Below are 25,744 nucleotides of genomic sequence, written 5' to 3' on the forward strand. Positions count from 1 at the left end.
ACCTTGTCCAAATCATTAAATACTGATCCTGGGAGATGTACTGAGGGCATTCCACAGGTGCTGCACCCTGTGCTCTTTGTATTTCACTTTCTCTGTTCTGAGTGGACCAGCAGCAATCGAGCCATCACAGGAATTTGGGCTGCTCTTTTACACAAGCCTGTGAAGACAAAATGATTTCCACTTTCAAATGGACAGAGCCATGAGCTGTATCTCTAAGCTTTGTTTGAAGGAACCAAGGCCTTTAATAATGAAGAATCTAGGCAGTCCCATTTATGGTAGAAATCCCTGTTTTGCTCATCCAAGTGGTTTGGGCTTTTTTAAAGCCACTTCACTTTGAAGCTTGGCCCATGTGAAGGAAAATTGTGTTGCTTACAGGTGCTGTGTTGTGTTTACACCTGTGTAATTTACAGGTGCTGCAGCAGACACTGGCAGTCTAAGGCATAGATCAATCAATTGCTATTAACTACATGTAGCAGATGATAAGAGAGTAGCTCAGAGAGGATTGTACAACCTACATTTTCATTTAATTTCTCTGAATGTTTGCTGTGTCATATGGTTAACCTGGTTAGCCTGTTTTTAACTGTTCTGTTCCCACAGTTCTTTTAAAACTTATAATGTATTATGTGTAACCTATTAAACATCCCAAGTTGTTTGTAATTTAGGCTTTGGAAACATCTCCCCACGCACACAAGGTGGAAAGATATTCTGTATCATCTATGCCTTATTGGGAATTCCTCTGTTTGGTTTTCTGTTGGCTGGTGTTGGAGATCAACTAGGGACAATCTTTGGAAAAGGAATTGCCAAAGTAGAAGATACCTTTGTTGTGAGTATGCTGACTGCCTCATTTTGTTCTTTTGCTGCTTGTTCTGAATCTCACAAGTGAAATGAAAAGCCCTGAAAAACAGGGTATATTTCATTGTTGCAATCAGATGTACAGGAAAAGGTAGGAAGGACTTGGCACAGTCTGAACTTGCTAATGAACACCTCTGAGAATTGGGTGAAGACATATTCCCTACTATTGTTATGGCTGGGAAGAGGAATAATTCCCAAATAATTTTGGTTTTGCTCTTTCCTTGTTACTCGTAAGCCTGCTGTGATGCTTACCCTTAAAGGTTTTTATCTAGATTGTGATAGGAAATGTATTCACTGAGATTTTTGAAGCAATGAATGCTTAGTAACCAACTTTTTAGCTGTTTGCATCAGCACTGCAAGTGTCAGTCCACACCAAGCCCTACCCTTGCATGCAGGACACCTTTTCTTTATGGAAAAGGTCTGACATGGCTTTGTTTTTGATGCAAAGCAAACTGGGCCTGTGCTAAGTAGTCTTATGTAACAGGCAAACACAAGCTTGAAAGCTTTTTAAGAAAAGGCATTTTTGGCTTTGAAACATCAGTTCGTGTCCAGACAAGGTACTAGTGAAGAACATAGATTTCCATTGAGATTTGTCTGAAAAAGGCAAGAACATTCCATAGGAACACTTTATAATTTCTGGGTTTTCATAGCTGATTTTTTTTTCTTAAAGGTATATAAGTTCTGAGATCAATTTCTGCCTCTCTTTTGCTTGTAGAGATAATGATTTTCCTTTTTTTTAATTCTGGGTGTATCCCTACAAGAAGAATGCCCCGAGATAAAAAGCAGTATCATCCCCTCTTTTGACAATATCTGAGTGAAAACATTGATCTTGATGTTGCAGTCTGGAACACTCTCTAATTCTGTTTATTAGCTTGCCTAAAGTACTGGGAGATGCTGATGGGTCAGAGCAGGTGTAACAGCTTGTGTTATTTTGCCATAACACAAGCTATTACTCTGTTTTGGGTTACAAAAGCTTGACCTTGATCATGCTGACTGTAAACACAGTTCCCACTGAAACTTAAAAACAAGAAAACATCCATTGTGAACAACACAATTTCATTTTCAGTTGATTTCTGTGCAAGTTTCTTGTATAATCCCTTCTTTTAGGTTGAACTGACATGCATTGGATGGATGAAAAATGTCAAATTCGCTGGGCATGCAAAATGGAATTTTGCAGGGGTCTGTTCTAGCTGTAGTGCAGTTTAGAAAAATGTTAATAGCATACACCACAGTTAAATGATGTGGTTCATTAAATCTGCAGATGGTCTCAAGCTGGGGAGACAACTAAAACTTGGAGGATCAAAATGATCTTAAAATTTTTGAAAAGCAGTCTGACTAGATAGGATTAAATTTAAGCAGGACAAATTCAAAGTAATGTATGAAGGAATAATAAATTATGCAGCTGCATGTCAGGAAACAGCTGTCTAGGTGCAATTTTATGGAAATGTTCTGTGGACTCTAGAAGTTTACATGCTAACATGGGTTAATGTCATACTGCCATGGAAAATAGGCAAAGCATAAGAAAGGCTCATTCCATTCCATTTTGTGCTATTTTTTTGATATCTACTTTTGAGTACAGCACTTAATGAAACATGGGCTAGTTTGCTGGTGCCAAGGGATTGCAAGAAAAATAGGAAGGGAAGGAAAAGGAAATAAATAAATTTGGTTTAAAGAACATGTAACTGAAAGAGAACACCTGTGAAAATTTGGTGGAAAGAGAAAATTAACAATTTCTGTATTTGTCTTGGATAAGACCATAAACAGTATACCCAAACAGAAGGAGTTGACATGTAGGTTAAGAATTAGGAAAATTATCAGATTACAAGAGTATGATCACAGGTTGCCTGGCCAATGGCTTAGGTGGGTTTATCTTGTCCTTGGACAGGTTTGGCTCTCTTACATCCCTTCCAGCTCTGCTTTGTAGGATATGGTTTAGCTGATTATTTGATTGCAGAGAACTTGATTAAAATTCACCTTATTTAGTTGATTATTTGTGGATGTACCAAATGAGAGAAATTGCAGATGCATGCACTACTTTTAACTCACTCAAATATCTAGACAGCCCTCAAAACTTTTACATCATCAGCTGTTGGTATTACTGAATGCTACACATCCTGCTCACCCATAAAGAATCCAGCCCTGCTCTGCATTTACTGCTGGCAAATGTTTCCTAGGATAGTCATGCTTGCTTTGAAACCCTTTTCAGAATAAAATCCTGCTTGAGTTTTCCTGTTTGTTTGAGAATTATAATGCAGTCCTCTAAAGCTATGTAGTGCGCACTGGGGGGTGATGGGTGCTGATGTGCATGGGTGCAGTTTTATTATCAATGGGTTTCCTCTCTTTCCCCTTTCCTTTCCAGAAATGGAATGTGAGTCAGACAAAGATTCGCATCATTTCAACAATAATATTCATTCTGTTTGGCTGCGTGCTGTTTGTTGCCCTTCCTGCAGTTATATTCAAGCACATAGAAGGCTGGAACACGTTAGATGCAATTTACTTTGTGGTCATCACTTTAACTACCATTGGATTTGGTGACTATGTGGCAGGTAAGATTTTTTTCATAACTCTGTCTTATAATGTTTTGCACAGTGATATTTATTCTGCATTTTTTTTCTTGGTTTTGGGACAGAAGTATCTCTCTTGTGGTACCTCTCTCCCAGTTTTATCCTTCTTCATTCATGTGATGGGGCCTGTCCTTGTTTTGGTTGATGTGACAGCATAGAGACAGAAGGTGGGACAGTGAAATTCATGGTGCATTTCTCTGCCTACTGTTTTTTTCTGGTCCTATCCTATTAAAAATTAAGTGGAATATCATTCAGGTAAGGGTTTTGTTTTATTTTACTTACAGGTTACAAAGTGCAAGCACTAACAGAGCATTTTAATCTGAATACATTTTTCAGCTGGACTTGTTTGAAATTCCTCACCCTGTGAAGTGATATAAGTTTTGTGTGCATCCCTTACTTTCAAAATATTCCAGAGCTCTCTTTCTGCCATTGAAATGTCTGTATTCTGTAGGATCTGCTACACCCTACTCTGTGACTCTTTGTCAGTACACATTTGCCCATGTGTTTTTTGTAATGTCAGGAGAAGTTTTATCACAACCCATAGATAACGTGTCCAATTCTTATGGTTCCATTAAGCTGAATTAGTTGTAAATAACTTTGATATACTGAGCTAAAAAAAAGTCTGGGCCAGTTCTCTGTGTTAACTTCTTTTTTGAAAAGATGTCAGTGGTGTTAGTTCACCTCTTAGATTTGTGAAATTGTATGCTGTTTGTGCTGAGAAAGCACATTGAACCAAGTCAGTGATGCGTAGAGGTGAGGATGAGGAACTCGGAGCTTTGTGCTCCAAACCTGCGACTTGCTTTCCTTGGCCTGATCTGATGCTTCTGTTGATACAGAACCATCATTTCTCTCATGAAATGCCTCTCTCCCACCTCTGAACACAGTGCAAGGCAGAGGTGGCTCACAGGGCCTTTTGTGCTGGTCTGCTCTCAGGGAGAGACTCTGCTGGAGGGAATTGTTTTTAGTAGACACTCCCAGGCTCTGGGCTCCTCCTGTGTGTTGTGTGAGTCCAAGTGTGCCAGGCCAAGGTTCTCAGGTTGGGTAACTCCTCTTACAGATGTGCCTGAAGTTTTGCCATGATGGCAGAAAAGGGTCTTGTCACTTGCAGAGGTTTTTCAGATTGGTGAGGTCCAACAAGGACTTCTAAAGTGTTGGAACTGCTTGACAATATTTATAAATGATGTGGGAAAAATGGGGGTAAAATTAGTTGGTTTTGAAGATACTAAGCTACTCAGGAAACCTTCATTTTTAGACTGCTTGCAAATTTGCCAAAGATTCTTGTAAATTATAGAACTGAACTGTAAAATAGCAAATCAAATTTCTTTTGACTTTTACATAGTTATTTGTGATGTTTCCAAATGTCTTTGTATATGTCTTGACTTCTGCCTTTCCATTTTCCTTCCTGTATTCTTTTTCTTATTTTCATTTTGTCTTCACAATTTGTGATTCTGGTCAGATAACAACTAGCATGAAATTAAATAAAAAATTTATGCCGTTTCTAAGTCAAGAATCTGGGTGGTTTAGACTTTCATTCCTAAAGGGTATGTGGATGACAGGGAATAAAAATGATAGTGTATAAAGGCCTGGTTATATTTACTGTAAAGCATTATGTGAAATGGCCCACTTGGCTCTAACTAGAACACTGAGTACATTCATCATTACTCCCATTATAAATTTCCATAGACTTTTCTATTTGTAGACCATTTGATATCATAATTTTTTTCCTACATTGTCTGCTTTTTAATTCTACCAGGAAACACTTTCTCTTTCTACAGAATGTCCTTGAATTATATTGTTCTATAGCTGATGGCCTTTTATGGTTCACTTGAAAGATGTTCTTTATTTAATTTCAAATCCTACTGTATTCATTATTTCAAAGCATAGAAATGTTGTCTAGTTTCTTTGAGCAACATGCATTGGACTTGTATTTGAACTGCAATATGTTATTGACTTAAAGGGGCAATGGGATTTGTACTTGCAGAGACAATGCTCAAGAGCAGGGTTAAGTGGCTGTCTCCATCACAACTGGGAGGTTAACATTCCCGTGGAACTATATTCTGACAGGGATGAAGTCAATAATATCTTTGGGTGAGCTAAAATACTCTGGTTTTGGCCGGTGACTTGATGGATTTTTCAAAAATTTGGTTTTTTTGCAGTACATAATTGGCCAGTTAAATAAAAATTTTGAAAAAGAGGGTAAGGTATTAATTGATTGAGCTTTGCATTGTGGAAGTTTTCAGTCATTGCCGTGTATATAAGTACAAAATTATTTGAAGAAACTGACATTGCAATTCTCAGTAGAGCTGATAGAATTTGTCCTAAGAGCTAGGCTTCCTTATTAATTTTGAGGAAGTATGCAGAATTTTTTATACCCCAACAAATTAGTACCTTTTCTTCATGATTTTTTGGTTTGCTTGTTTCTCTTTTATGTAAGTCATAACTACAGAGTGGAGACTAAGGGCCACTGATATTTTTGTGGTAGGCTTTGCCTGGAGAACTCTCATTGAAGTTTAGGAAAACTGGGTGTCGCAAACAAGGGAGAAACACAAAGAGTTAAGACCTGTAATTCTGTATAAGGCTGTAAAAGAGGTGGTCATGATAGAATATTGTGGTTCTAGAGCGTGCTGGTCTTGGTTCTAGTTTGCCATGGTGAGGCAAAAACCAGCAGACAAAATGATGCTTCAATCTGTTTGATGCCTAGATGCAGCACATTTTGAAAAACTCCTCACAATGACATTAATTTATTAGTTTTTCTGACTTTTTTTCCTTAAACAATACAGTGAAAATTACCTTCTTCCACTTAGCATTATAGTCAAACTTAAAGCATAATGGTGGCAGTGATGGTCTGCTTGGCAATTATATCAGAGTGTACTTCTTGCAATAAAAGTCAAATTGATAATTCTTTTAGCGCTCTGGAGTCCCACATGATAATCCATATATGTGTGTCAGTTTTAGCCCATAAAATTCCCTCAAAATGCTCAAATTCCTATATATTTGAAAACTTTCAAATCTTTTTCTCTGAGAACTGCCATCTCAGAGGAAAAAAATCATAATTTTACAAGCCCCACATAATCCTGCGGTTGTGTTAACATTTGTGTTGGTGTATGGGGAAAAATTTCTGAAATACCCATAATTTTGCACTAACATAAAACTTTCTGCTTTCTGGTGCCACTGCAAGTAAGAGCTGTAAAAAAGCCCTGAAAAACTTTCAGGAGGTAAAGAACAGAGTGTTACTCAACAGCTGTACCAAGAGGGAACCAAGAGCTGAAGACAGGATTCAGGAATGTAATGGTATCATTGACTGTAGTACAGGCTGTCATATTAGAAATTCCTTTAGTTCTCCAGGATTTTTTTTAGAACTTTCTTTTTTGTCCTGCAGACCATGTACTCTACTCGCAGAAACCAGAATGAGGAAACGTTTCCTTTGTTAGTCAGAGTCTAAGGAGTTATTTGGAGCCTGTGGAAACTTCAGCTGGGGTTTCCATCAGCAAGAAAAGCCTTAAGGAAAACATAATAGACTGATCACTCCTGGTATATGCAAGGAAGGAAAAGATGAAAAGCCCTTGCAATTCATGTTCAAGAAAATATATGAACGATATTCTAAAAAAATTGACTGCTTCTCTGTATTATGAAATTACTTAATTTTTCAAATTTTTAGAATTGTTTCATTTTTTTGGAGGGAGAGAAATACTTTTTTTAGCTGAAGAAATATTATTGTAGCTTTTTGCAAAAAAAGAAGAAAAACTGTACTACAGCCTGCACTGCCTTATGAATATCAGGACATAGTCAAACATCCCTTTTCTGGTTTTCAAGAGAAAACATTGACTTTAACATGACAGAAGAAAACCCAACCAAAATTATTAATATCTTGTGAAAGAGAAAAAGAAATCTTCTCATGTTGAATGTCTCATGATTTCAGTACAATGAAGTATATTTCTGGGTACTAAGGTTTGCACTGAGGCACATGAATATATCTGTATAAATGGCAATATATTGTTCACATGCACAGATAAATTCTTTAACTTGCAGTGCAGTTTGGAAAGTATATTCAGATATTTCTAATGGCATTAATCTAACATGTTTCAAATCTAAATGAGGTGACATGTCCCAAACTTGGCTAAATTAAGTAGAAGGCAAAAATATAAATAACATATCAGTAGTCTGTTTCACAGTGGAGCATAATGATGATATAAGATTGTCCCAACTGGTTTGGTGAAACAGATCACAGAATTCTGAAACTGTTACTTTAAAAATGTATTCCAACTCTTGTTGCTTTTGTGGGAGTGTTGCTTTGTTTTTTTTTTTTTTTCCTGGCTTATTTTCCATGTTTAAACCCTGATTTTAACTTACTGCTTTTTCACTGTTTCATTCTGTAATCAGCTCTGCTGTATTTCCACTGTGATGCATACACCTGGCTCTGCACTGTGTTTCTTGGCCTGAGACCCAGTTTGTAGAGAAATGAGATATTTCAGTCTCATTTGATGTCACCGAACTGGGGCACTTGACCCAGTGGTCACAGCAGCCCAGCTGATGTGCGGGCACTGTGTGGTACCACGCGCCAGCAGAGAGCTGGTCATGCTGAGCCAGGGGTGGGGGTGTCCAGCAGCTGGAGGAGAGCTCTGTGCCCTCCCAGGGACTCTGAGTCCCTTTTTGGCGTTTGGAGGAGCTCTTTGCCCCCTCGGGACGCCGTGTCTGTAATAGGGGCTCTCTGCTGTGAGCTGTGCTTTAAGGTGAAGATGGAGCACTGACTTCTTGATGTCTGTGCAGGACAGCATGTCAGGAGTGTTTTAGAGCTGTGCTTTGTTTTCTGAAGTAGCTCTCCATTTTCCACTGAGTGGCATCAAGTGGCTTCTCTGGCCCACTTACATTCCATCTCTGACAGTGCAATACTGTCTTGGCCCCAGCCTTCTGCATTTCCACATTGCCACATGAGCTAGTCTGTCCCCACCTTTTTTTTTTTTTTGCAGTCCTCAGAGGTAATTCCTTTCAAGCTGCGGGGCTGAACCTCCATGTGTCTTTGGAGTGGGACAAATTGCATTTCTGGATTAAACATGTTTGTCAGGTTTGTCACAACAGGGATGGTAGACAGCTACTTGTTATTCTGCAATTAAAACTGGATTATACAATTTTTCTATATACAGAGTAATTTTTTCTGGTGATGAAAAATTATAGACATTTCCTTGTTTGCAGTGCCAACTTTTGAATAACCCAGAAATTTTTTGCTGATATGGAACTAAGATACTCAATATTGACAGCATTTTCTATTCTCTCCTTCTAATTTTGAAGTAAAAATGCAAAGCCAACCAACTTTATAGAAATAATTACATGTTTCTATTTTGAGACAGTTACTTTAGAGAGAATGGGAAAAATGAGTAGCAACAATGAAGACAATTATTTACTTTCAAAGGGCTTGTTTTACATAAATAAGTAAAAAATATATACTTATAACCCTGATCTCTTACCTGAGAACCAGAGTCTGTTTTAAGGCTTGCCTAGGATATTCACTCTTTTTCTTCACTGAAACAGAGTTCTTCACCTTTGTAAGGAATATGTTTGGGCCATAGAACAACTTATGTTTTCCAAAGTGTTGAAAATCCCAAATAAAATTTTTTGGCAGATGTGAGAATGATGGCAGCAGCAATACAGTAGCCTGTGATGTTGACGGATGGGAAAAGTGGTTTTCTCATAATCTTCCAGCAACTTTAGATAAAATCTTTACCAGAAAACACCTTGGCAGTAAACTGTGGCTGCTCTTGGTAACAGATTATGGCAGGGAGACTGCTAGATTTCTTCTTCATTGTGGTTTTAACCTATTTTGGGTAGAGGCTAAAGAAAGCTGGGAAAAGCTTTGTTCCTCAGCCCACAAAACTGGGTTTGCCAAATAAGCAACAAGCTTCATCTTCTGCCTTCTCAGCATTTTGCTTCCTAGAGGGCTGCATGAACCAATTTGCTTTGCAAAAAAAACATGATAGTGTATCATGTTGATGCTTTTTATGATGTTGCCCATAAAATCATTAGATTATCTCATATACTTCAGTAAAAGTACATTTAGCTATGCATACTCGTACCCAAATGCATTCATATCCATTTAAGTGAATTTGGTAGTTAATGAATTCTTGTAGTTTAAATTCAGTACAGTTGAGTTGTGATCACATTTCTCTATGAAATCTGTTTAATGACATTCCCAGGTAACTTCATTATGGCAGTTTGAGCATCACAAGAGACAGTTATGTCAGGACAACCATCCTCAGGTATGTCTCTCTCTCTCCCTTAAGATTTGATTAAATTGCAAAATCTTCCAAGGAGTCCTTGAAATTCAGAAGCTCAACAGCTAATAAAGGTTCTAGCTCCAAAGTCTTATCCTAGTGCATTTCTTTGGATACCTGTTGTCCCTTCAGCTTCAGGAGAGCTGAGCTTCTTTGGGCATGGCTAGACGGAGCCATCTCCTGGCCAGACAGCACAGAAAACTTGGTTGAAAAGGAATTTCTCCTAACTCTTGCCCCAGTGATTAACTTTGCTGTAAATAAGATAATTATAAACTGTGAAGGAAGTGCTTCCTGCAGACTGGCAGAGTTAGGTTCCAGTTTCAGTTTATAAAAATAATATGCCAAAAATGAAAAAGCAGCCATAGGGGTGCTTTCTATGATACTTCCTTGTGCATTGTATAAACAGCTGACGAAGGGGATGAACCACCAAGAGTGGCCCATTACTATAGCAAAGACAGTGGTAATCAACCATTTTTTTTTGAATTACAACGAATTTTGGGTGAATCATCTCTGAAATACTCTTTTACTAGATTGATTTGAGATGGATGTTGTTAACAAATGATTTGGTGTTTTGTTTGTCTTGTGCTGTGACAAACTCAGCCCCTTTGGTGGCTGAACATCTGTTCTAAACAGAGCCCTGTCTTCTACCTCTGCTTGGGACTACAAAGGCATCAAAGGATATCTACCTTCACAATGTGGATTCATCTCTTGGATAGCTGAGCAAACCATTGCAGCTCGATGCTTTTTTATTCATTTTTTTTTTTATGGAAAGGTATAATTGACATGAAAATAAAATTTCTGTCTGGGAGGGGTCCATACAAAGCTAGCCATCAGTAAAATTCTTTGTTATTTGCATGTAATCTCAGTCATAATAAAGTTAATAAAACCATTATTCTCTGAGAGTCAATCTCAGTACCATGACAAGGCGCTGGATATTCTGGGGGCAATTTTCCTTTGATTTGCTTCAGTATAGGCTGCAGATACATAAAACAAAGTATTATGTACCTGCACAGGCTACTTTAATGTGCCTGAGAAGGTTTTACTGCAAAGTCTCCTCAATTATGGGCAGATACACACATCAAACTTCTTCCAGCAGCCCAAACTAAAGTCTGGTTTTATTCGTTGTAACACAGCTGAATTACAAGTGTATGGCTTCTGTTTTATTGCATGGGGAGATGTGAAATGTGAGTAATTTGGTGTTGTCAGGAGCCCTGGATGAACATAACTTATTTTTGTGCGGAAATAAGACATCTGTTCCTTATAGCTGTATTATACCTGAAAGCTCTATTACAGACACCTTTGAAATTTATACTTTTTCATACTTTAACACTGAAAAGAAGTGACTGGTGCTAATCCCACTGGCAGTGGGATTCAAAAAACTTGCCTTCAGCAGACTTCTTTTATCCACCCTTTTTTTGGGGGGGGGGCAAGGGGGGGCAGGGGTGGTATGATCAGTTCAACTCAAGTCCCTGCACTCTGGTTTCCTTCTGCAGAATAGAGAAGATAATGTTTGCCTACCCACCAGGGACACTTGTTAATGCAGGTGCTGCTCTTTCTTTACTGAGGCTAAAGGTTTTATATAAGTATTGAGATGTTTTAAAGTTCTTGCCGAAACAGATTTCTCAGATATGAACACATTCCATTCTTTGGAACAATACTTCAAACTCTGGTACAGCATCATTTTTTGGAGCAGGTGGCAAGTCATTTCATTCAAGCTGTCTTCAGTGACCTCTGTCTTCAATGACAGTGTTTCAGAAGTTGAATCAGTTTGTGTTCATTCAATAGTTATTATGAATTGTTAATATTTTTTGTCTAAAATTTGCAAACTCCACATGTTATTGTTAAGAATGAGCTAATTTATATAATTTGTTCAAATTTTTAAAAATATTTTGCATGGGTAAAAATACAGAAGATGTAAGAAACTTAACTTCTTTTTTCTAGGAAAATTAATTTAAAAACATCTTTGCATCTATAGCTATTAAGTATGAATTAATTTTTACTGTATTGTTTTTCAGGGGGTTCAGATATTGAATACCTAGATTTTTACAAACCAGTGGTGTGGTTCTGGATCCTTGTTGGGCTGGCTTACTTTGCAGCTGTCCTCAGCATGATTGGAGACTGGCTAAGGGTCATATCAAAAAAGACAAAGGAAGAGGTAAGAATATTTTGAAAAGGGAAGAAATATTCCTTTTTAAAAACTTTGAATAGAAGCCAGGTGAGCTTATAGTTGCTTTTGCTCTTAGGGTGCATAAGTCAAAGCTGTTTGTGCATGAACTGTAATGCTGCAGCTCAAACTGCAGGAAACTAGGTAGCAGTCAATTTAAGCATAGTGTTTTATTTTCATATATCTGCATAGAAAATGAGATTAAATGTATTATTAAATTAAATGTATATGATTAGTTGCACTTGATTTATGTGGAAAAAAATCCTAAACTACTGTTCTAGGTAGTAGAATGTAGGCCTTAATTTTTCAGGTAAAAACAATTCTGTTTTGTTTCTATAAGTGATGCAGGTATGTAAAGACAGTACTTAAGTGGTTATATTTGAGATACCATGCTCTATAGTGGTAAGAAAATAAATTTTTCATATCATGCAAGGTATTGGAGTGAATTGTTTAACTATCTCTGGGTGAATTTTACCATAATACCTTCCACATAAATACAAATATCTGTAGTCAATTATATTACTTTCAATTGAAATATGTTTTCACTTGTAAATTTCACTTGTTTTATCTTGTTTTCACATCTATTTATAATCCCAATGATACAACTTTTTATGTTAAGTTTTGTCATTTAAGAAAATGTCCTTGTTTTGAAAATATTTGAGTGTAAATAAAATTTCCTTCAATTGTAGCGTGCCTAGTTCAGGTTTTACTGGAAGTCTGAGAAATTAATTTTGTTTGAAGTAACATATTATTTCCCTCTAATTTAGCTTGAGTTCTTTTGCACGCTTCAGTTGATTTATGCTACTCAAACATAAAAACTCTAATTTGTTTTTGATGGAATGAATATGTTGGCTACTGTGCAGTGGCCTGCTACTTACATTGTTTTGAATAGTTTTCTTAGCTGCAGGGCATGGCATCAATGCCTGGATGTATTCCTGGCAATCCTGGAGTTCCCAAAGCCTTTGCTCTGAAGGGTGGCTTTCCCCTACTTGCTTTCACTGGCTGCAGTCCCTCAGGGTGCCTGCCACCTTCTGAGCAGGAGCAGGGCAGCAGGCAGGAGGGTGGCAGCTGGGATCTTGCCTTTGTAAGGAATGTGGGGTGGGGAGCCCTTTTCCATTGCCCTTGCTGTGCTCGTGGTTAGAGACAGCACCGTGACAGGTCTGCTCTAAGTGCACTTTGAGCAGGCAATTCATAACCACTTAGCCCTGATGCAGAGGACAATATTTATTCAAACAGTTTCAGTTCAAGAGTGCCATCTTTTGCCACATGCTGTACATTTGAAAGGGTATTTATAGCTTCCCTTCCACAATGAGCTCTGCTATCGCCCTCCACATTTGGGGAGCTGCAGGTATCATCGGAGTGTTCTCAACAGCTGACAGGATCACAGTTCTGTTTTCTAGAAAAGCACTGAGGCTGCCTTTAACAGCCAGCCTTACATGGCTGACTCTGGCTGCAGGGAACCAGTGCATCCCCTCAAATGCCTGTAACCTGCATGGTTGTATTTGGTTATTTTGAAATTTTCCGTTTTCCCCTGAGCAATAGGAAGAAGTAGGAGAACACTGGCACAGGCTCCCCAGGGAAGAGGTCACAGCACCAAGCCTGCCAGAGTTCACAAAGCATTTGGACAATGCTCTCAGGCACACCTTGGAATTTTGTGCAGAACCAAGAGTTGGATTTCAATTATCCTTGTGGGTCCCTTTGAACTCAGGATATTCCATGACTCTAAGAGTGCTGTTTCCTCTGGGCAGTCTCCTGGTGTCTAACTCTTGTCAGCTTGGGGCATTTCCTAAGTTGTCTTTAGTTTCCCTGGGTTACTTGTGCCTGGATGTTTTGGAAAAAATGTGATGTGACTGAGACACTGTGACTTCAGACTATGCAAAAATATTCTCCAGGCTTGTTTTTGCTGTATTTTCTCAGACACTGATGACACATTTTAGTTCTTCACACTACTTCCTAGAATTAATCAGATCTTTAACCTCAGTTTTCTCATATTCTTTTCTGTTATCCAGACAGCATCTTACCCAGAGATCTTAGTATCTTGACTATATAGTTGAATATATAACACAAGGAGGCTTTAATCTTATAATGATATTAATGTATTAAGAATGTTTGAAATTTGTAGCTCTTTGTGAAGCTATTTCAATATAGACTAGTTCTGGAAAGGATTTAAAGACACATAAATTGAAGGAACTCAAGAATACCTCTAACACATCAAAAGCATTCCTATTTTTATCAGGGAAACCTCTTTGCCAGGTTATGCAGTGCAGTGCTGAGCTCTCTTTTCTCAGGCACTGGGAATGTGCAACCTAGTCCATCTTTTCATTCTTTCTCACCTTTATAGCCTAAACAAGCATATTCATTTTGTCTACAGCAAGGAAAGCTTCATTCTTCAGATATATCAGAGTTCTCTTGGCTGAAGCAGGTATTGGGAATTCAGCTGTATACAAGTCTCATGTGTGTGAGGTTAGATTAAAGACAGACATAACATAATTGGTGCCATTTGTTCAATTAATGATATCTCTGATGGTCAGAAATCTCCCTCCCTACTTCTTAAGCCATTGCCCAGGCATGTGTGAGAATTCATAGCAGGAATAAAATGCTTTAGCAGTTTAAAATTCAATAGTTTTAACAATGGCAGAGACCAGTTTGAGAATTTAATTATTATATACCTTAAGTTGTGTGGTAGTTAGAAAATACAAAAAAATATTCCATCTTCTATCCTGAAGATACTTTGTAGGAAAAAAGTAATATAAATAAATTGTATTTTGTTATAAGATTGGCTATAAGCATTTTACAAATATTCACTTTTATACAGGTTTCATTTTATGATAAAAACTGCTTAGCCCATTCTTGCTATCTTCCTGGGAAAATCTGAGTGAAGATGCTGAAGGAGCTTAGTGGAAATGCAGTTATCAACTCCCTTCTGTGCCAGCAGAAGCCAGATGAGACTGAATGTCTTGTCTTTTTTCCAGTTAAACCTAAATTTACAGTGGGCTGTTCCAGCTTCTGTGGATGCAGATTATAGCACAGGAACCTCTCTAGAGTTCCAATATCCATGTGTGCAATGAAAAAACCTAGTTCAAAGTATGGAGTGTATTTTTAAACAGTCAGTCCTTGGGGAAATAGCCCCTTATACCTAAAAGTAGCCTTTGAAGTGGGAAACAATGCTATATATTAAAACCTATTGAGATAGAGAGTCCATGAAAAAATCTACAGAACTGTGATCAGTGCACTCTGAAAGCTGAAGCAGTTTAATATATTTCCTAGGAAATAGGATGCTGAAAACTTGCCTGAAAATTATGGGGATTGTTATGGGTATAAACAAATAAACCAGGTTTTGTATAGGACTTATATTCTCTTTCCTAGAAAACAGTAACATGTTTTAGATACAGGAAGGAGCAGATCATTCAGTAGTGATCAATTATGCTGGTTTCAGCAGTCTAAGTAGAAAAATCTAGAGAATGTTACCTGAGTCCAGAGTGAGACAGAGAGGTTGCAAGTGTTGTTCTTTACTTCCCCCCAACAACCAAAACTAGATATCATCAGAGGTATATTTCTTTTGGTAGGCAGACCTAATCTCTTTTTTGCCTTTTCCTTTAGTCTAAAGTAAAAAGTATCAATAAATACCAGGATATTTAGGGCATGATGGGAAGTCCTCCTTATTCCAGAGAGGAACCATGCTGTTAATGGATATCACCTAAAATCTGTACTTCTAGTCATATATTTTAAGGTAGTGGTGTTGTTATTAGAAGCAGTTTACATAAGACTTTGAGGTAATAATGCATTTCACTGTTTCAACAAAATAAAACATCTATATTCTTTTCAGTACACTAGCAGGAAAGTTTGCCATATGCAAGTGGATCTGACACAAAAAAAAAAAAATCTGATCAGAACTGCACTAATGCACAAAACTGCTATATTTTGTTATTAAGATCCAGATAACCAGTATGTCAGTCAGTTGCTCTGGTGGCTTTTGTCTCCTGAAACACTCTGGAGAACTTTGAATGCATCAAATGGGGAGGGAAGTGAAAGACAAGTAGAGACAGAAGTGGGAGTTTTAGAAGGATAGATCTGGAAGCAGCTCATGTAGTAAGATAGATGAAATGTCAGAAAGTCACTGGAACATGCTGTGAGCTGTAATCTTAAGTAGGCGATCTGTCTCTGAAGTTCAGCCTCAGCTATACTAGCTTGCCTTAAACTCCCTCCTCTTCATTATTCTCTACACTCTGATTACTCAGAGCACTTTTAAAGTCTTCTGATTTTAGTCTCTTTGAAAGGTAAATTTTCAGCAGGATTTTTTCCTTGTCATATTTTTTCTTTTACTTCTGTATGCCAAGCTTCTGAATTCCAGAATTTTCAGCAAAAAATGCCCACCCAGCCAACATTCTTAGGCATTTGGGCTTAGGATCCTGGAGGAGCCTGTTCCCTTTACTGTGTATCAGGAGTCCAGGTGACAGACTTATGTTAGATATCAGCTCAGTTTGGACAAATGATTTTTTCATGCTGCCGATCTGTCTTTAGAATTGAGCAACATGCAGCCAGCTTTAAAGACCAAGCCTAAAATTTTATGAGAAGTAGAACATTCACTTCTTGTGGAAATTCAAGAGGCAGCTGCTATATTTGATATTTATAAACAAATTCAACAAATTTGACTCATCTGAATCATCATTCAGTTTAATCTTCTTGGCACCAGTGACAGAGCTGTCACTCAAATATGTCAAAACAGAATTAGACTTGTCATGATGATGCTGTGGAGGTTATTGCACTCCCTGTATTATTTCTTGCCTTTTTATTAGCTTTAGGCTGAAGGTGCTCACCCTGCAAGAGGGACCCAGCAGAAAGAGAACTTGAGCTCATTTCTCATAGCCCCCAAAGAGGGACCCTAAGTGTAGGCTTGTATGAATAAAAAAATGAAAAAAATTAGTGGACTCAAGTGAGGAACAGTTTTGAAGGGTTTTCATCCTCCAGGCAAACAGACTGTCCTCAGATGATGAGTAGTGAGGGTGTATGACCAAAAAGGAGGAAGAAGTTGTTCAGTTGTTCAATGAACTCTTGACCTGGCTCTCCCTATTTCAAGAAACAAAATCTGTTCACTTAGAAATGAAGATGGTAGAGAATAACTCTTTAGCCTGGTGATCAGAGTCACTTGCTGGTCCATTTTACATTGTTTCAAGTGAGATGACTCAGCTTCTGTTGAAGAAAACAACTATTTAGACTTTTCATATATCCACTCCCCCCAACCAACCAACCCTCCCACCTCCTGGCAAAAGAAAACAGACAAACAATCCAAAACATAAAAGAAAAACAGACAAAACCATAAAAAAATCTCAAAACAAATCCCAACAAAACAAAAACCTAAAACCCTTACCAACCAAAACCGAAAAAACCAAACCAAACTGCAGCAGTTTTGCAAATTTTATATCCACAAGTTCACTGAATTGGTCAGGCTGATGTGATGGCAGTCTGTTCCTAGAAAGCACTGAATTGGAAATATTTATGGGAGACAAATACAGTGTCAAAGCCATGGTGTGCAAAGTAATTTTGCAATGCAGTGATTAATGAGGGTAACAATTCTAAGATGTGGAAGCAGGGATTAATCAAGTTTCTTTAGGAAAGTGGTGGTACTGCTGCAAATGTTGTTAAAAGGAATATACTGGAAATGGTATACGCTAATATACTGGAAAACAGCCACTAGATTTGTGGTCTAAACTTCAGGAAGAATGCAGAGAGCTACAAAAACAGCAAAGGAAGCATCTGAAGAGAAATCTGTCTTGCATTAAGAGTTTTTTTTCCAGTACATCCAAGATGTGCAGAAAAGTCTATTTGGGAAGGAACAGCCATGTTTGAAAAGGTGATTGTTTTTAATGATTTCTATGAGATGGGGAGAAATATAAAAGCTTCCTACAACAAAACAACTGCATGTCTCTGGTTGAATTTGACTAGCAACAGGACAAAAAATTCAACCAAAACAAACCCAAAATAAAAGGTGGGAGTACAGTCTCTCTGCAGCCCAGAGTCTCAGGGATGTATAAAGAGTGGTTTTGGTGTAAGGAGGAGATGGAAATGACTGGCCTGGTTCTGAATGAGATTTGTTCTCCTCCTTTCTATGAGTTTAGGTTATCCTGGTGATGTTCCTGAACCTGCCCTAGCAACAGTCTGTAATACTGAGTTCCTATATTGATCAGTCTTTTAAAAGTCTGCTGTGGCAATGTGTGCAATAATGGATAGGAAAGAACATCTTGTTCTGAGAATTTCAGGAAAACTAAATAGCTGATGGCTTTTGACACTTTTTTGAGATCTTTCCTCATAGTTTTGTGTACTTTGGACATGTGATGCTTGCTTCACTTCAGATTCAGCACACACACAGATAACATCTCAACAGTTTTGCTGTGGTTATATCTATATTTGTATCATGCCTCTTAGCTGGGCATACCAGGCACTTAGAGACTGCTGTTTTGTTACTGCATATTGAGTACCAGGTCCTGCTGGGGTGCTGATTACAGGAGATGTGCTGCCAAGGACACTTCCATGAGGAGCAGCATGGCCCAGGGCATGGGGACACTGTCAGTGTCTCTCATGGCAGCCCCTGTGCCTGGCCCTGCTCTCCCACAGTGTTCAGGGAAGAATTACTACAGTGAAGGCTGCAGGCAGCAAGGGAGTAAAGGCAAGAGCTATTGAATTTGCAAAAATAAAACTAGAGCAAGAGACTTATACTTCATAATAAGAGAAATTGATTAAAGAGAGATCAGTTATAACAATGGCATTTTTTGGAGTTAATTACCCATGAAGATTCCCAGAATATATATTATGATGATCTACATTGAGAAATCTTAATTTTTGGAGATAAGATGTAATTGATCCTTTGTTACAGCAAAAAATATATCTGTGGTTTACTTTATTGTGGGCTGAAAATATTCCAGATTAAATAGCACTGATATCTTCATGATTAATATTCCTGAAAACCTTACTTGTTTTTTTTTTTTAGGATAATCTCAGTGCTTGGACATTGTTAGGAAAATACTCCAGAACGTTACTAATGCTGAGTGTATGAATCTGATAGCTGTCTTGAGGATGAGTTCCCAGACAAAGCAAGTTCAGCAGAATGCCCTTGCAAGTAGGTGTGGTGATGCTGAGGAAAATGCTCTGCAATTGCAGATAAAAGGGACCAAAAAAGCTAAAGAATACTGCCTTTCACAAGGAATAGGTGCAGTTGTAATACTAGTGTTGAACAGCCAAAGTGGAGCTTTAATATTTCACACAAATATCACTCCAGATATTGACACTAGAGAGTTAAGAAATAAACAGCTCTTTCTGGGACTTGACCAACTAGTTAATATAATCATTCCTTATTACCAAGTAGAAATTAAAAGTCCTTTTTTGTGTTTGTTCTTTTTTAGCATATGTTTATAAGCTAAAAAAAGTCCAGTGAGTTTATGAAACAATTGTTGTCTCTTTCCTCTGGGAGAAAGTTTAGGCAGTCTTTCAACTGCCTGTGGCTTGGGTTTCATTATGCTTCTAGTACAGTTCTTAAAATGTTTGCTATTTCTGGCTGCAGCTAAGTCATTGGCTGTATAGCACAGGCAGAGGAGACACACTGTTCCCCTGCACCACCTCAGGCTCAGCTGGTAGAGCTTTATGCAAACCTAAGTAGTTTCTTGTGGCTAATACAGGTGCATGTCATTCACTCTCACCAGGTTGAAAGAGGGGTTGGATGGCTCTCTGAGGCAGCTGAAACCACTAAATAGAACTGATTTTTAAAGGAAAATTTCAACTTTTTTTTTTTTTAATCTTTATCATTGGAAGTTAATAATAAAGGAGAACAATAGAGAGTGAGATAATCAGGCCCATAACTTGTCTACACTACTGAGACTACACACATGCAGATCTATAAAAAGACATATCTGATGGGCAATATTCAATAATAGCTTTGAGGAAATACCTAGCATAGCAGTCTTCATATTTATGGAAAAAACAGAAGGTGAAACAAAATAACTGTGGTGACTCTTACTATATCTGCTTTTGTTTTGTAGGCATGATTTTTAGGCTGTTTTTATTTTGTTGAATCAAACCATGATAGAGGAAAAGGCCATTTCTTGCATCTGCCATCTGTTACATCTCCATAAAACATATTCCCCCAGCTGCCACCATAAATGTTCCTCCACAAATAAAATAATCAAAATTCATAGGGTCTCTGCATTCCCATTGGAGAATGTGGTTTATTTCATCCAAGACATCAGATGTGTTCATGGAAGTTATGTGGGTGAAACCAAACAATCATTGCTCACCAGAATGAACTCACAATCATTGCTTATTATGGGACTCAACAATCCAGTTTCTATCAGGAGAGTTTTGTTCCCAAAAATTTCTGACCACCATGGCTACAAAAATACAATTGTCTTTGTAATTGAAGCCTTACCTCAGAAGATGACAATTTCACAAAAGAGAGTCTTTTCCCCTCTGATATTTATCTGAAAAACAGAGGGATATGTATACCAGTGAGTGGAACCAAAAAAGGCATCAGTTCCTGCTTCATGTGTGCCATTCATCTTGAAATTAAAGTCTGGTACCTTGAAGACCTGGTGAAGGAGAGCTGCCTGCCACAGACCCGAGATCCTGACAGGATGGAGGCATAGAAGAGGGTGGTTCATCATAGAACATGGTGGACCTGGGAAAGCTCAGCACAGATATCTCATTAATGCCTGTGATATTTCTTGCTTTTTGTGGCTGTTTACCTTTAAAGACAAGTAGAGCACACTCTTCTCTAAAACCTCTCCACAGGTATTTTGGGTATGTACTAATAACACTATAATAGCAGAAATACTGAAAGCCAGATCATGAGGTTGGGAATTTTAGGTGGAATATAAATGAGATTCCCTTCATATGCAGCAAATGCATAGGTTTCACTAAAAATTTTTGTGAAGCTTCTCTTTTTCTCTTCTGCACTCTGGTCTTCTCTAGCCTAAAGAAACTGAGGTGGTGAATAGAAATTTGTGTCAAGCAGCAACTTGCATGGGAAAAGGCAGCATATGCCTGCCCAGAACTGCAGAAAAGAGAGATGGCGGGTAGGAAACCCCTCTGATGCACTCAGGGATAAACCCACCCAGCAGCTGAGTTGTTAAACCCATCACCCCTCTCTGTACCCACATTTTTTAAAGGAGCTTTGTGAACAATTCCTGCAAACACTGGCTGAATTTCCTGAGAGCTAAGACGAAATGTTATGCTCTGTATTCTGCTGCCTGCATAATTTGACATGTAATGCACTTTCTAGTTTTGTCTGAGTAGCATATCATAGAGAGGTTAATTGGATGTGTTATTTTTAAGTTGCAGGATAAAGTACACTGGAGAGGAAAAATGAAGCTATGAAAATTTGGAGAATGCATTAGGGAAAAATATGAGAAATTATAAAATTATATACTGGGCAACATCTAGATCATTAAGAATATCTGTAAGGAAGGGCACCTGTTTTTCACCCTAAAATGTAGTCAAATGGGTACCTCCAGCTCATCTACTTGCTTTTTAAATTCAGTTTTTTGGCTTGCACTAACATGCTCATCATAAAATGTATGAGCCCTGTATGCCAAAGGGAAACAACATAATGCTCAGCTATGACAGAAAAAGCTGCACACATTACTTTGAAATATATGTTTTCATTTTCTTGCATGACATATATATAATGCTATTTTTTTCATATTTTCTACTCAGTGGTATACCTCCTCTAGAGTATATCATAGCTTTCATGTCATATATCTGAGCTCCATCCAAGCAGGATATATTTCTTCCCCCTCTGTAAGTAGAAGTAGATTAACTGATTTTGCTGTGATGTTGGGGTTTTTCAAGAATATCCCTGTGACAGAGGAGGGAGCAGAACTAAGGCAAAGTTAAGTTAGGCAAATGCATTTGTCTTGGTCTATTTAAGGATGTCCTTAATTATGCTTTTGATTGTTTGTTTTCCTGCTAGAGCACAGATGTGGCTTAATTCAAAGTACAGATTACTTGTATATGGCTACATGGCTTGTGCTTTCCAGACACTTAATAGGATGAGTGGTTTTCCTGAATGGTGGGAAGTTTTGCATGCATTAAGTATTTGGATAATTTTGTGAGTGTCCAGAAAGATTCTCAAACTCTTGACAAGTATAAGGAACTAGAGCAAATGTACTGAAGCATGAAGTAGGTGCTTCAGTATGTTGAAATGTTTTTTTAGTTTCAACAGTAGCATCCCCTTGGATGTTTTTGCTTTCTGGTTTATGCTGTTGGCCTTTATCCAAGTGCAGAGCTCGGCTGGACAGAAAGCTAAAACACAGTAGCAATGAAACTGCATAGGAACTTTTGACCCTTCTAGAGATATTGACTGAGAGCCAGTTCTAGGACATTATTAATTTAGATGGATTTTGGCAGGGGTAGGTGGAGTTGTGGCTTAATGTCCATGTTTTCTAGTTCTGTCAAATTCAGTATCTGTCTTGAAGTTATATTGGTGATTATACAGCCTGGGAACTGTTTGGTCATTCAGGAAGTTCATGCAGTAGTTCAGTGATGTCTGCTTGTTTTTCACTACAAAGACCCCCCAGAAACCCAGTAATGACTTTAACAAGAATGAGTAGAACACTCTCCACAAATGGTTCAGAGGTAGTTTCTCATTATATCCTGAACGAGTAAATGTGACATCTCCACCACAGGTAGACACATAAATTGGCACAGACATTTGGAGGTGTTACTGGAGATGACCTGTGGTATTTGAGATATCCTCATAGGGTTGTTGGATATGGTGCAGATCATATGGGATACCCTGGCAGTGGTAGCTGGAGGCCAGGTGACCTGGGCTGGGCAAGGAATTGGGTCAATACTGTTCATTTGTTGGAAAAGTTGTGGATGTCGGTTTTTGGGGGTTGTTTTGGTTTTTTGATGCCTTTTTATTTTTAATTTTGTTTTGTTTTGTGGTGAAGTGTGCTGTGTGGAATACTTAGTTGTGTTACTATATACCATAATTCTCGAGAACTTGTTACTGAGACCTGTCTTCCCTGAAATCATAAGGCAGCAGGGTGCTGCTTCCTGCTTCTTAAATACATAATGCAGTTACTTGCTGTTGATGTTCAGCGTAGCTAGGTTGATACTCCTTGTGAAATATGTCTAACACCTTGCAGTCTAATTTGGATTTTGATGCGGAGAAAGTCAATTCAGGAGCTGGGATAGGGACCATGTCCCCATTACTAGTAGATTTCTCTTCCCTGAAGGTTAAAGTGAGAAGCATCACCAAATTAGTGCTGCTTCTTGTATGGCTGAGTCAGGTGCTATCACTGTGACATGTTTTTCCTATTGCTTCTGAAATATTCTGTGACATTCAGCCTTATGTTAAGGATGTAGTTGTCAATAATTTCTGTGACTAAGAGGCCTTGTCCTCATGTCACACTGCCCCCAACTATGACAGCTGCAGAGTCTACAGTGCTGTGCTGTAATGAGGCAAGAGATCTGGAGAAAAGTAAATTTTTGATACAGTATGTAGGTATGCCAAGAATTTAATTTCTTTTCAGCAGCACAGGCAACTGGCATTTCAGTTGCTCTGCATGAGACATGTTTTGGTTGTCAGAGCCCAGATGAAGAGGAGCTGTAATGCAGTGTGTTAAAATGTCATAACCTAAGGAAAGAAAGAACCTGAACATATGACAGATATGTCCCTATGGATCAAGGAGGGATCAAATTATATAAGCAAGTTACTAATGTGCACTGGTAGTTAAAATGGCACATTTCTTTTCTTATCATCCTTTTCTTCCAACCCCGCTTGAGTCTGAAAGTGCTATGGAATTAAGAGTTTTGTTTCAAAGAGGTAATATTTTTGAATGCATTTCAGTTCTTATGAAAAGGAGGGGCCAAAAGCCCTCCTTTGGGGCATGCATAGCTCAAACAGCACTGAACTCCTGGTTCCTATTGTGTTCCAATTCTCTCTGTTTTTCTACTAATGCATCATGATTCCACTTAGCAATAGCATTAATAACAGCATGTTTCAATTGTGTTTTCCTCCTACAATATTAATATAAACCAACATCACACCTTTGGTGTATGGGCAGGTAGAATTGTGTCCACCATGCTAGTGTTCCACACCACCTTAATTGGAATGAGCCCATGTCCAAAGGCGCATTTATTGATGGTCTTCAGCTGGCTGCATAAACTTGCTTCCCCAAAGAAATCTCAGATATCCCAACAACTGCAATTTTAAGATTCTCTTGAAAACCTTGAATGCCCAAGAACAGCTTGCCCTTTGCAAGCTATTTGTCCTCTCCCGGACAAATATGAAATTACGTGGGGACTTAAAAAGAAAAAACCTGAAATATTAATTTTAAATCCTGATAGCATCTCTTGAATGTGACCACATGCAATGCCAGATATGTGTGCCTGAGCAAAATACCTGGTCTGTTAAAGGCCTACACAACTGGTGAGGGGTATATATATTTATATATATACAATAAAAAGGAAACCTGTGTTCTGGCTTTTTGCTCCCCTTGACAGAGCCATTCTCCAGGACCTGGGCAACCTGCATTTAGTAAGGCTTAGAAAAAGGAAAAAAATGCCCCAGGGTTTGCACTGATAGTATTTATCATTTTTTTTATTACTTGTTTGCTACAAGTAAAATATTGGAGTAGCTAAGATGTTTCAGCATTGCAGATTTCATTATTTTCAGATCTGAAGTTTAATGTGTCTGATCCTAGCTGCACAAATTAAATACTAATAATCATTCAGCTAGGTGAGTCCTCTGTGTATTGCAGATAAATACCCTTGTTTTAGAAAACAGACCTTTGTCCACATTTGTCATCTGTGTAATTCACTGAAGTAGAGATGAATGTAATAAAATGACCCTTGGGTAAAGAGATCATCTTGTTTTGTTTCTGGAGGGGGGAAAGTTTTCCTGAAACTCTGTCACTCCTGGATGAGCTTAATAATTTTTACCTTCATCATATTCCTGTTTTCCACTGCACTGCAAAGCATGAATAACCTTGTGGCTTTTTCTCTAATGGTTTGCCCCCTATATTTCTCTGCGTAAATTGTTTTTTCATTTCTGTGTTCACCAAGTCAAAGTTTGCTTGCCAGTGATTGAAATTCTGGACTGGACAGTACCAATTAGACTATTTATGTGGGTTAAAGTCTCCTGGAATGCTCCACTTTTGGAGTTATGAGTAGTCTATGTTCCCTGCGCTGTACCTTCCCAATATTAAACTGTTGAGGGAGAAGAGATTTAAAGAGAAACAATCTATTTCCTTTTGAGTTACAATGAGATAATATCAATAAAGGTGCCTCCCTTAGTTACCTATGTAACTTATTTAATGTAACACTGGTTTGACTGAAATACAAGTGCCAAAATATAAATAATAAATAAATGACAGGCCTTTTACAGTTTACCTCAGACTAGATCTGCTTAGTCTACCTCATGCCATATCTGAGGACAAATAAGGATGATTTGGGATTCAGGCCGGGAAGCAGACATGCCACTGAGGTGACTTTTAACTGTTGCTGTGTTGGTGCTATCTGTGAGCAAGTACTGGAAAGAGGATGCAAACAGCCAATGGTTTCCTTTGAAAAAGCTTTTCTGTCTAAATTTAGAAAATTCTTTGCTGAGTCTCCCAAGGATCTTTCCAGAGACAGTGAAAGTGCTCATAAATAACCCCTCACCCTAGTAACAATACATAACACAGCCTGGATTGCTGGGATTTCTGCATCCCCTGACCAGCTGGGTATTGTGCAGCTGTCAAGCCTCTGCAGCTTCCCTGTGTTCCTGACTGCCTATGATAACAATAATAAAAAAAAAAAAAATCAGCAGAGAAGACTTTTGTGGTTTTGGAACTGTTGTTAACTCTTACTAGTGCAACATTTCTTCTTTAGCTGCTGTCAATAAAAGAGTGAGTCTTTGGCAT

General features: G+C 38.2%; 1 protein-coding gene across 4 annotated transcripts in view; it reads left to right on the forward strand.

Annotated features, from left to right (window-relative positions):
• The window catches only part of KCNK2 (potassium two pore domain channel subfamily K member 2), a 132,991-nt gene that overhangs the window by 101,891 nt on the left and 5,356 nt on the right, over window positions 1–25,744 (forward strand). For all 4 annotated transcript variants that reach the window (XM_077175903.1, XM_077175904.1, XM_077175906.1 and 1 more), the window contains 3 exons: window positions 663–823; window positions 3,212–3,398; window positions 11,698–11,837. In XM_077175903.1, coding sequence (XP_077032018.1) covers window positions 663–823; window positions 3,212–3,398; window positions 11,698–11,837 — 488 coding nt within the window. The remainder of the gene's footprint in view (window positions 1–662; window positions 824–3,211; window positions 3,399–11,697; window positions 11,838–25,744) is intronic.

The sequence above is a fragment of the Agelaius phoeniceus genome, chromosome 3, assembly GCF_051311805.1.
Source record: "Agelaius phoeniceus isolate bAgePho1 chromosome 3, bAgePho1.hap1, whole genome shotgun sequence".
Classification (NCBI taxonomy): domain Eukaryota; kingdom Metazoa; phylum Chordata; class Aves; order Passeriformes; family Icteridae; genus Agelaius; species Agelaius phoeniceus.